The 13,477-nt window shown below is 35.1% G+C and overlaps 1 protein-coding gene across 1 annotated transcript in view; it reads right to left on the minus strand.

Annotated features, from left to right (window-relative positions):
* ABCA10 (ATP binding cassette subfamily A member 10) overlaps positions 1-13,089 on the minus strand; it is a gene marked incomplete at its 5' end in the record, with an annotated part of 55,828 nt that extends 42,739 nt beyond the window's left edge. Inside the window, 6 exon segments of the mRNA XM_032429972.1 lie at positions 2,495-2,642; positions 3,607-3,792; positions 4,013-4,154; positions 9,973-10,199; positions 12,483-12,586; positions 12,912-13,089. Coding sequence (XP_032285863.1) covers positions 2,495-2,642; positions 3,607-3,792; positions 4,013-4,154; positions 9,973-10,199; positions 12,483-12,586; positions 12,912-13,089 — 985 coding nt within the window.
* Between the last annotated feature and the right edge of the window lie 388 nt (positions 13,090-13,477).

Consider the following 13,477-nt stretch of genomic DNA (forward strand, 5'->3'; position numbering starts at 1 on the left):
TTATGAATGTAAAAACATTTAAATATAACCTACTCTAAAAATGTGGATTTGAAAGATGTTTATAAAAATTTGGGTTAAAGAATACATATTGTACCCAAGTAAGGGGAAGTGAGATTGAATCAAATTTTGGGGGAAAAAAAAAAACTGAGGAGGAAGAGGAGGAGGAGGGAGAGGAGGAGGAGGAGGAGGAGGGGAAAGAGGAGAAGAAGGAAAAGAAGAAATAGATTTTTTGTTTGAAGCTGAGGGAAAAAAAGAGGACATTCTTGTATTCCTTCATCAAATATTTATTGAGAGCTTTTGCACCAGGTGGTCTCTAGATGGAAAAATACATTGTCTATCCTGAAGAAAGTTAAAATAAGAAGACAAATATATGCATTTATGTAATTCACCAGGAATTTATTGAGGACCTACTATGTAACAAAGACTGCTCTAGATGCTTAGAGATACCTTCCCTCAGGAGGACTTACATTCTAGAGACAAAAGACAGGAAATAAACACTAAATATAATGAATATTGAATTCAGTGGAAAAAGAAAACCGAAAAGGGAAGTATTAATAAAGTCAGTTTCAAAGTTTTCATCCAAATTCTGCTTTGTTCTTGGGCTAGTCATATAACCTCTCCAGACCACTGCTTTGGCAAATCTAAGATGTGAGGTTTGTACTAAATGCTGAACTAAATACTCATTGGTAAAATTTTCTGATTATATGAATACTTAGAAACAGAAAAAAATTGAATTCCTTCTTCCCAGAAATAAATATTACTTATTGTGCCTTCCCATAGTAGAGGGTGGGGGTTAGGGGAGTATTTGAAAAGTAAGCTAATTATGAATGAGTGGAGAACTCAGAAGAAAAAGTGGATAATTACCTATTAAAGTACAAATTAAATTTTAGATGGAAGTATTGGAGAAAAAAATTTTAATGTAGAAAAAAAACCCCAAAACTTTAGGAGAGGACAAATAGGTAATATGGCACAGAGTTGTGACAGGAAAATTAACTTTGGAGCATTAACTATGCCTTCCTCTACTCCCAAGAAAGAGTTTCAATTTTATCTACTAGGCTCTGGGGCCTGATGGGCTAAAAACAAATTGACTTGATTTATATTCAAAGGGTTATAAACAATGGGCAAGAGAGAAAATAAGAAATTCCAAAAGGAAAAAAGATGATGAGAAAGTAGAGAAGATCCTAGCTCCAGTTTAGCTGGGGACACTTTTAAGGGTTCAGCAAAAAGGAATTTTTAAGACCTTTGCTATGTGTATGAACAAGAGAATGAGTGCGTACACCAGGAGATCAGATCTGGGATTTAATTTCCATTTTGCAGGTTTGAGACAGTAAAATTATCTAATCATTCAGATACTAGAGTGCTGATTCTCGTCTATGACCTGCAGCAAGGCATATGTTAACTTGGTTTCAGAGGTTACATGTATTATATGCTACATTTTGTTCAAAGAAGAAATTTCATTTATTTTTAAGAAGTTGTTTATTCACAATAATTTTGCAAAATAATTTTGAAAGCAATTTGCTGGGTGCATAAGAAATGCATTATTTCAAAATGATAGATTATGAAATTTTAAAATGAAATTATATTAATGGAACGAATAAGAGGCATAGGAGATAAAATCCTAAAATAATAGTATAATGGAGATAAAGAACATGAAACAAATAAAAGTCTAAAAGAAAACTATACATATTTTAAAAACAGAATACCTGAATTAGAAAACATTTAAAGAAAGACACCAAAATAACAGGGTTTGAAAAGGATAGACCTATTCAGATTCTGATGCACGAGAAGGAATTATGTATGAGTACAATTTGTGGATTTTATGTGGGCAGAAAGGAATGTAAGTATATTAGTTCCTGGGATGATATATGCATTCTATATAGGAATTTAACAATAATTATTTAAGAGCCATTTTTAACTAATTTTATGTAATTTTATGAGTTTATTTTACCAATTTTTAGGATACTCTATAAAGCATTCTTGTTAGGCTGATCGGCCCATAAAAAGAAAGAAAAGAAGAGGTCATCCATTAACTTTATAGTGTTTCCTACTTCATATTCTTGAGATGCAGAAGAACAAGTTTCCTAGAGCCAAATACTAGCAAGAGCTGTTTAATGAGCTATCTTAATGTCTGTGAGTTCAATTCAAACACTAAAAAACATCATGTTCTATAACTGTTAGAGTTGTTTCCTTCTCTCTCCACACCAACCAACACACATACACATACACACACACGCGTGCACGCGTGCCCTATCTTTATAAAAGAGAAAAACCAAAAGAAATACAAGTTATTTTTAACTAAGATGTTTTTACCAAATATTTCTGGTCAGACCATTAAATAGTGAGATGAAAATAAGGAGATTCTATTAATTTTGAGACCGTTTCCTTTCCTCTGCCACCAGAAATGCTTCTTAAATTACAAGTAAACAATTATAAGATATCACCTTATAAGCAGCAGAATTGCCTTAAATTCAACTGTAACCACACTATGATTTACCAGGCAAAACTCGCTCAAAATATAACATTAATATCAAATAGAGAAGAGAATCAAGTGCCAGAATGAAGAAAGTAACCATCATTATGTATGACTCTCCAGACGGATTGGGAAAAATAACACCGATCAGGTAATAATCCATGTGTAAAATCTGAGATTAAAAAGAATAAAATAACAGAATATGAACCTATAAGGCTAAAGGGTTTTTTTTTTATTAAATGGTGCTGCCTAGAAAAATATAGTTCATATTATAATAGTTTTTTCTTCAAAAATGCACAGTGAAGTTGTTAGTAGTAGTGTTGCTTTTTACAAATAAAATTATTGTCATGAAAGTGGGAAATGCTATCTGAGAAAGTAAAACAATTGAAGAATAGAAATTTAACTGACTAATTGATTACCACATAAGTTCTAAAGAAGGGAATATAGAGAAGTGGTCAAGGAGCCAAAAATAACATATTGTAGGAAGAGAAACTAAGAGCGGGCAGTGAAACTGGAGGACATATAAAGGAAATATAAAAATGCTAAGGATAAGATATTGCAGAAACACTCAGATATTAAATAAGTATTGAAAACTTGAAGAGATTCATTTTAAAGATAAGAAAGGTAATAGTTCACATTCACATAGCATGTGTCAGGAACTGCTCTAGCATTATGTGTAAAGAATAATACAGTCAGCCCTCCCGTTTACCCCCATTGAGGTGATTTCTACTGACACATCCCCATTCTACGAAGAAGAAAGGAAGGCTACAGAAGTCAAGTGACTTGCCCAAGTTTACCCAGCTGGTACGTGGGCAGAGCTGAGACTGATTCATGCATTATTACTTATTCACTATTACTCATATCTCCACGTTTTACTGCCTCTTCAAATGGGGACATAAATCAGACAAACTGAGGGGTCAGATAATGGGCAATTATTTTTCTTCTTTAAATTTTCTAGGATTTTATAAATGATCTATCTGCTTTGCTTATTACTTTGATGATAATTCACAAGAGAATGCAGCAGAACTTCTTAAAATACAAGGTGATTGATCACTAAGTTTCATGAAGTTATCAAACTTTTCAAAATTTTGAAAATCTAATAAATAAAAAAATCATAAAATCATTGTGCTCTTTACCTGGGCCATTCCAGCAGTGAAGGCAAAGGGGCTAAAAAGACCTAAAGTCCATCCCAAAGATGAAGGAAGTTGTCTGTACAATACAGTGAATCCCAGACATCCCCAAAATACAGTGAAGAGAAACCCAACCAAACCAGTAAGGATAGGATCTTTTATCAGCACACTCAGGAGGAAAGCCAATGCTATCTGAAGGAAGAAAGAAGAGTTCCAAATGGTATGTTTGTCCCTTTGAGAATCATTTTTAGCAATAATAATCAATTTCTCACATTGTCAAAAACTTTCTCAAAACATACAGAAAACAAGATATCAAATTAGTGACTATGCCATACCAAAATCGTAAAGAAACATCATTTACTCATATATCTGAGATGTGAAACAAATTAAGAGATACATTTTGCCAATTCACCAAAGATAGGCCATATAAGACAAAGAGTGTGAATATCACCATGAAGCCAACAATTACTACAATTTGGATAGATGTTATGATCAGAGCCATAAAAATCGACAGGATAAATACGAAGCCACCATACATTAATCCCCAGGAGAGCCTATGGTAGAAACAAAGTTCTACTTCAGAATGTCACACACAGACAGGTAAATGTTTGGAGAGGCAATATGCACAACAGTTATGAGTACAAGTTCTGAAAGCAAACACAACAGAGTCAAATTTACTATAAAACTGTGGCTTTACACTTTCTAGCCATGAGGTCATAGGTAGGACTTTTCCTTTCTCACCCTCATCTATGAATTGGAATTAATTGTGGTAGTTACCTCATACGGTTGTTTTAAGATACTGTGTATGAACTCTTTAGCTGAGCTGTTATCATAATTACTTTACAATTGTTGAATTTAAAAATTCATATTACACATAATCTGATTCTTTCAATCAAGTGACTAAATATGAAATGGAAATATAATAATCTCATCTTTAAACTCTCTTATACTAAATTCTTTTTGGTATAACATTTTTCTTAATGTTTAATTGAAATCTCTCTGATATAAGGAAAGCTCATTTCATTTTTTATCCTTATATGGCTTTTGACATTAACCATTCAGGGTATTGTTTTTAGAAATTAGAATACTACAGTGCAGCTAGAAAGCACAAAACTAAAGGAAAGCAAAAGGTGTCCTGGGAGTTAACAGCTGTAAAACAGGGATCCTGCGTCACAGTGGTCAAAGCATGGTTGTTTTTGAAAATTTGATGGAATAGATGGAAAGATATGTTTAAACAGGAAAATGGCTCTCACTTTTAAAAACTGACCTTTCACGAACACACTAATAAATTGTCAAGTACCCTCTAAATTTACATAGGGCTTTCAGCTCAAGTGTGGAACTTTGTGCAGATGGTGCATTTGGAACCCTTTTATATCATTTTGTGCAGTACATAAATTGTTTTACTATCACATGTAAATAGCATTTTCATGTATACAAACAGTAAGCTTAAATGATTATAATTTTCCTAGTAAGGAGATTCCTCAAAAAATTACAAATAGAACTACCAAATGATCTAGCAATTCTACTTCTGGGTATTTTTTTTTTTAAAGATTGTATTTATTTCTTTGAGACAGAGGGAGCGCAAGTGGCGAGGAGCAGACGGGGAGGGAGAAAGGATCTGAGGTGGACTCCACACTGAGCGGGAAGCCCAACGCAGGGCTCGATCCCACGACCACCGTGAGATCATGACCTGAGCTGAAACCAAGAGATGGATGCTTAACCGACCATGCCAACCAGGCACCCCTCCACTTCTGGGTATTTATCTGAAAGAAATTAAAACCCTAATTCAAAAAGATATATGTGCCCCCATGTTTATTGCAGCATTATTTACAATAGCCAAGACACAGAAGCAACTTAAGTGTCCATCAATGGATGAAAAGATAAAAAAAAAAGTGATACGATATTGATATACACACAATGGAATATTAATTCAGCCACAAAAAAGAAGGAAATCTTGCTATTTGCAATAACAAGGATGGAACTTGAGGGCATTTGCTAAGTTAAAATAGACAAAGATTAATATCATATAATCTCACTTATACACAGAATCTAAAATAAACAAACAAACTCATAGATACAGAGAACAGTTTGGTGGTTGCCAGAGGCGGGGGTGGGGAGAAGGCGAAATGGGTGAAGGTGATTAAAAAGCACAAACAAGTTATAAAATAAAACATGGGAATGTAATGTGCAGCACAGTGACTATAGTTAATAATATTGTATTATCTTTTTGAAAGTTGTTAAGAGAGCAGATCTTAAAAGTTCTCATCACAAGAAAAGAATTATAAATCTGTGTGGATGATAGATGTTAGCTAGATTTATTGTGGTGATCATTTCACAATATATACAAATATTGAATCTCTCTGTTTTTCACCTGAAACTAATATAATATTATATATCAATTATATCCCAATAAAAAAAGATCATGGTTTTCCTCTCTCATGCTCTCATTCAATTTGAAATTTTAAAAATCTTTTACAAAACTAAACACCTAACAATCTTATTCAATTAATTTTTTGAAGCTAGGGTAAATCTTTCATATATTAAAACATCTACTTCTAATAATTAATAGTAATTTTTCAAAAGAGCTGGTCATAGATTGAAGTAAAGAGAGCATGAAGTATGAAGATTAGTTAAGGAGAAGAAAAGAAGTAAGAAAAATGGACTATTATGTTCAATGAATTAATAAGAATATTAGACATATGTAAATTCCAATATATGTATGAAAACATAAACCAAGTCAAATACAATTATTTTCTATGCTTTTGTCATTTATACATTGCTGGTTGGAATATAAAATGGTGTATCTACTCTGGAAACCAGTTCAACAGTTTCTTATAAAACTAAACCACGATACAATCCAGAAATTATACCATTGGGCATTTACCTCAGAGAAATGAAAACTTATGTTCCTAAGAATACCTGGACATCAATGTTCACAGCAGCTTTATTTGTAATACTCCCAAACTGGAAACAATTCCTACCTCTTTCAAAGGTTGAACAACGAATCAAACAGAGATATTGCTATCATGCAACAGTTCTTAGCAATAAAAAGAAGCAAACTACTGATAAATACAAACTTGGATGAAGTGCCAGGAAATTGTACTTAGTGGGAAAAAAAAAAAAGCCCCAAAGGTTATGTGATTCCATTTATATAGCATTCTTGAAATGTCAAAATTATAGACATGGTGAAGAGATTGGTGGTTAGCAGGGGTTAGAAATGGGGGATAAGGAAGAGAGTTGATGGAATCTATAATGATGCAACAATGTATCTTAACTGTATCTTAACTGTATCAATGTCCACAGTGAGACTGTGATATCGTATGACAGTTTTGCAGATGTTATCATTGGGGGAAACTGGGTAAAGCATACGTGCAATCTAGTTCTTAAAACTGAGTATGTATCTACCCAAAATAAAAAATGTTTAATTAAAAAAAACTGTAGTTACCTGAAAAGCTAAGACTAAATGATGTTTTAAAAGGAGAAAGAGTGGTCTGCACCATGTCAGTACACATTCAGTAAACCATAAACAACTGGGAGGATTGGGAGAGCATGTGGGGAAAAAAGTACTTCAACTGCTTTCAGTTATATTGAAATAATATTATTAGTATTGTTAGACATATGTATATTTCTGGATAAAACAAGTGAGTAACAGGGATGTTCTAATTCTCAGATTCTCTGTATCTCTCCTGGAGAACCAGAATTCTCAGTACATAGGAAAGGAAATATAGTTGTAATATGGGGGAGGCTACGTAAAACTCTATAGTACTATATTTGAATTATAAATTATAAATATCAGTGTGAATTCATAAGGCATTTATCTTTAATATGTATATGTTATTCTGTATACAAAATGTAGAAAATATATCATGATTCTATATCTGCTATTGAAAAAGGCTAGAAAAAATGACCAATCCAATATCAAAAAATATTTCTAATATACAATGCTCTTGAAATACTTTTTCTAACTAAAAGAAATCTTGCCACACAAAATAGCAAGGAATCTATTTTTTTCAAAACCCACTTAGAATCTTGTCAAAAAGAATCAGAAACCAACCTTCAGCTCCCCTTGACCAAAGATGGGACAATCTGAGCTTCAGTAAGAATAATAATTACAATGGCTTGAAACATAGTAGACATGTTTAGATCCATGAGTTTATAATGGTATTTTAAAAAATCAGTCATCTTTGAAGAACGTTAGGCAAACAGTTAATTATCTAATAAAGGAAAAAGTTAAGCAAAAAATTCTGTTTTCAATCATTTGCTTTATCTCTTTGTTTTCCTGTTCCACCCTCTTAAAAAAATAGTTTGCTCCAATAGGAGCTAATCATAATTCATGTATATTTAAACCAAATTCTCTTAACTGTTTCAGTTCTATGAAACAGAACTGTTTCTGTTCTGAACTGAAATTGCTAGAATTTCACATAACAGAAATGTATAGTTGGAAAGTGATTATTATAAATAATTCTCATGATCTATTCACAATGTTTTATATAAGAAATTACTCTTGAGATCCTTTGAAAATTTTGCATTCTTTTGTTGTTGTTGTTGTTGAAAATTGAAAATTCTGCATTCTTGAGCCTTATTTGGGTTAAGTAGATTATAGCAAAATTTGTGTGCAATCAGGAAGAAAGTGGAAGAGGGTAAAATATACAAGAACTGTGGGGACTTTATAAGAAATACATCAGTTTTACCCCAGTTATTGGGGTATTTTCTTCAAAGTTAAATTGTCAAAGCCATACTTTTTTTATGCGTATTATTTCATTTTATTTTTATTATTATTATTATTTTTTTAAAGATTTTATTTATATATTTGACAGAGAGAGACACAGCAAGAGAGGGAACACAAGCAGGGGGAGCGGGAGAGGGAGAAGCAGGCTTCCCGCAGAGCAGGGAGCCCGATGCGGGGCTCGATCCCAGGACCCCGGGATCATGACCTGAGCCGAAGGCAGACGCTTAACGACTGAGCCACCCAGGCACCCCCTATGCGTATTATTTCATTTTAAAAATCTCTTTTCCTTGTATTTGAAGACACTCTTCCCAATAGCATGCAATATTAACTATTTTTTAAAAATCTCCAGCCAATGTAAACCCTGCTAACTTGGACAGTTCTCTATCAGGAAAACTTTCGAGCTGTGTTTTTTCTCAATTTGAGGTACTTAGCAAATTGGATCCAAATGTAATGTTTATCTCAAAAACACTGAAGACAATATGGTATGCATTTCTGTTGGCACATTTCACAAACAGCTTTTTCTACCAAGGGAAAAATATCACCTTGTCACTAATTTCATTTTACTCATCTTTTTGAGTTATGTAGCACAGTGTCTGAAAGAAAGGGGTTTCTTAGGCAAAAATCTTAACTTTTCTGTGCCTTGGTTTTCTTGTGAAATAACAGCACTATAAACTGTGAGTGGTCCCTGGAATACAGTAAGTTCAGTGTTTGCTACTATTACTGTTATTATTGTATACTCTCTCAAAGTCTATGGGGAAAGGGACAATAGATAAATGGAGAGACAGATTCATTTTACTCTGTCTTGTGCCTTACAAGCAGCAACACTGTCTGTGCTAAGCAGATTAAAGATACTGTCTCATCCAATCCTTAGTCTTACCCAAAGAACATCTTTATTGACTAACTGCATGAATTGGCTTTAATAACATTATGGCAAATTCGTTTAATGTTCAAATTTTTCAATCCCTTCTTCCCTGCTTCCCTTCCATGAAGGGATAGAATTATCCGTATCACTGATCCTGGGCTTGGCTCTTTGACTTGCTTTGGCTTTATGGTGGGCAGAATATACTTTTTTGCCCCTTGACTTTGGATTTGTCCACATGACTTGCTTTAACCAATGGGATTTTATCAAATGTGACTTGAGAAGGAGCTTGAAATGTGTGGTGCAGCAAGACTTGCCCTCACGCACTTCTGTGACTGAAGGAGAAGAATGTGTCCAGGTATGCTGCTGACCCAGGGGGGATTAAACCACACGGGGCAGGCTTGATGCAACCTGTAACTTGGATCCAAGCCCAACCAAGCCCAGACTAGGTCCGCCAGACTCCAGTCACACCACAGACAAATGGGAAGGAATAAATGAGTGCTGTTTGAGGTTACTGGGTTTGGGGTGGTGTTTTATGCAGCATCTTTCTGGCAACAGCTAACAGATACAAGCACCATATTTCTATTCTTCAATTCAAGGAAACGTAAGCACAATCCTTACTTCATTTCTACCGCCAGCATCTTAAAATGTAATACGGGTAAGCTAATTAAATTGAATGCATGCAAAAAACAAACTCCTGAAAGCATCGAATTTCTTTTATAATCTAATGGGTTTCTTTGTTTATTAATGTGTGATACACAGGCAAGAAAGCAACTTAACTCACCAGAATGCTGACTCTCGGAGACCCAACACTGTCATCAGTTTCTTAAACTTTTTTCTTTCCCGTGTAACATTTAATGAAGGGACATACACAACATGGGAGAAATAAACCATACAAATACAAGTAAACCATGTATTTATGATTTCTCCGTTAGAAATGAAAGGCAGCATCCTCATATTGATTCCAATAACTGATGTCAGCTGTTCTATCACAGAATGATTTACTGTGACCTAAATTGGGATGTTAAACAAATTCATTACATTAACTATAGAAAAATATATTAGAAAACCATACACATTTTATTTCATTTTCAGTACTTATATATTTCATCATTTAAAAATATGGTGAACTATTAACATCATTAGAACACTCTTTTTTGGGGGTGTTAATTCTACCTCTTTTTTTTTATGTTATGTTAATCACCATACATTGCATCATTAGTTTTTGATGTAGTGTTCCGTGATTCATTGTTTGTGTATAACACCCAGTGCTCCATGCAGAACGTGCCCTCTTTAATACCCGTCACCAGGCTAACCCATCCTCCCACCCCCCTCCCCTCTAGAACCCTCAGTTTGTTTCTCAGAGTCCATAGTCTCTCATGGTTCATCTCCCCCATTAGAACATTCTTGATGACTTCTGGTATTAGTAATGTTGACATTACTTATAAGAGTCATTTAAAAAATTACTAGACGTCTGTCATGCCCAATATACTGTGATGGGTGGTGGAGAGATAGCAGTGATCCACAGGAACACTCCTCACTCTCATGGAGCTTTACATCTCATGGTGGAGCAGAGAAGGAAGGTGAGACATCAAACAACCCATTGTGCAATCAATAGTTTGATTATCATTGAGGAACTGCTTTAAAGGAGAAGTAGAGGGTGTTCTGAGAACAAAAATAGGGAAGGCTTCCCTAAAGAAATGACGTTTATTTATACAGTGATCTTACCTAAACAAAGCTTGGGTAGGGAGGGAAGTTGAGGATGGAGAAGAAAAATCTGAGCAGAGGAAACAGCATTTGCAAAGGAAGGAAGGGGTATAGTGCATTGGAGGCACAGGAAGGAGGTCCCTGAAGCAAAACTGACAGGGGGAGAGGGAGGGAGGAAAGGAGGGAGAGAGAGGAGGCTAGAGAAATAAACTACTCCCACAGTTCAGGCAAAAGATGGTAATGGCTTGGACTAGTGCTGGTGGCAGAGTTGAGAAGCACATGGATTTCAGTTTAGGATTAACAGGGTTGGGTGAGAGATTGGAGGTAATGGGTAAGGCGGAGGAAATTTTCTCTGATAATTCCTTAGTTTTTAATTAATTGATCACCTAGGTGGGTAGCCTTAGCATTCACTAAGATAGGAACATTTTTAAAAGACTCAGCCACATGAAGATAAAAACACCCGCATTCAGTTTTGAACATACTAGTTTAAATCGTTTAGGAAGCATCAAAGTAGAGACATTCAGCAAATAGTCAGATACATGGAACTACGGCAGAGGTTAGCAAACTACAGTCCATGGACAAAATCTAGTCCACCACCTGCCTTTGTAAATAAAGTTTTTATTGGAATGGAGCCATACTCATTTCTTTATGTACTGTCTATGGTTTCTTTCATGTTACAACAGCTGAGTTGAATAGGTACCATAAAAAAGTTTGGCCCCCGGAGCCTACAATATTTACTACCTGGCCCCTTACAGAACAAGTTTGCTGGTCTACAAGTTGAAGTGGGGTTCTTAGAGTTATCAGCATGTAAATCGTAATTAAAGTTATAGAAATAAATAACATTGTTTAGAGAAAGTATATAGGATGGGGAAAGATGCCTAGGTTAGAAACTTGTGGAACTACAGATTTAAAGAAGCATGAGTGTGAAGCTGGATAAGGTGGCAAGAAGACTGAGAAGGAAAGGCTAGAAAAGTGCATGAAAATCACGTGAAGGCTACATTACTTAGTGAAAAGGTCAAGTAAAATAAGGAATGAAAAATGTCAGTTGTTAATTGACCTGGGAGTGGTTACCGACCTCAGAAAAAGCCATTTGGGTGGTGTGGATGGGGACAGAAACAGTTCTGAGTTGAATGGAGCCTAAGGGAAGGCAACCCTTTCAAGACACTTAGCTGTGGAGGGAGCTGAAGGAAAGGTCCTGATAATATGTGAGGAAATCAATACTTTTCAATCCCAAAGAGAAGAATCTAGTTGAAAGGGGAAAATTGAAAAAGCAGGAGACAGAAGGGAAGATCCATTGTGCAACCTTACTAATAATGTTGGAAGGAACAGGATCCAGCCTGTGAATTGATGAAGGACATGAGATGAGGCAGAAAGAAAAGGATGGGTGTAGTGAGTAGTAGGTCTGTAGTTTAGCAGGGTTTGTGTTGGGAAGTGGGGATATTCCCATCAGTTTCTTCTTTCTCTGAGAATAAGAGGCAGAGCATAATCTCCTAAGAGTGTAGGGGCAAAGAGGAGGAAGAGGTAGAGACTGAAGATACAGAGAAAATACAGAAAGTATAAAATAGATTACTTAAGTAAGGCACTTACTTCTATAATTGCAGCATTAATTGCAGTTTGAAATGCCACAAACCCATTTTGCCAGTATCTTGTCATGTAACAAAAAATTTTATCATCAGAATCCCAACAGTGTTCTTTAAGGAAGGAGAAAAATGTGCCCGTCATTATACAATGGAATCAATCAATGGAATTAAAACCTTAACTTTGACTCTAAAGTGGAAATATCTACATGCCTGTTCAGAGCCCATGATTATACAATCTAGAGCATTTTTAAAGCATTCTGCAAAACTGGAAGAAAGAAGCGTATTATTGAATGTTGGCCAAAAGACTGATCACTAAGTTGAGGAATAAAAAGTATATTACTTCGTTTCTTGACTTTATTAATGTTTCTATCAGTCATTCCCAACTGGGGATTTGATGAAGTAGCAAAAAAGATTGAATCAATTCTTATATAGTTACCTGCGTGTTCAGAGTTTTCTTCCATATTTGGGATTTCATATCCCCAAATAAACTTCAGCTGATATGAAAAAGTATCATTAAACACAATTCCCACCACTTCATGATGGTTTTCTGAAAGTACCGTATCCATCATTTCTTTATCAGCAATCCTCATGATTGTTCTTCCTGCCATGTATGAAAAAAATCAATAATCATATCAACTCATCACTAGAGAACATAAAATCAAGTTGCAATTATTTAGGTTTATTGGTGTCACACACTATCCCTAAGTAGGTGTCTCTAAATTAGGTATTGAAAGTCTATTCTATTGTCTTAGGCTCAATGTAAATATGTGAAAAGATATAAATGACATGTCTTTTAAAAATCATTTGCAGGGGCGCCTGGGTGGCTCAGTCAGTTGAGCGTACGACTCTTGGTTTCAGCTCAGGTCATGATCTCAGGGTCGTGAGATCGAGCCCCACATCGGGCCCTGTGCTCCGTGGGAAGACTGCTTGAGATTGTCTCTCCCTCTCCTTCTGCCCCTCCCCCACTCTCTCTAAAATCAATCTTTAAAAAAAACCCATTTG

Source organism: Phoca vitulina, unplaced genomic scaffold (assembly GCF_004348235.1).
Source record: "Phoca vitulina isolate PV1807 unplaced genomic scaffold, GSC_HSeal_1.0 scaffold41, whole genome shotgun sequence".
NCBI lineage: Eukaryota > Metazoa > Chordata > Mammalia > Carnivora > Phocidae > Phoca > Phoca vitulina.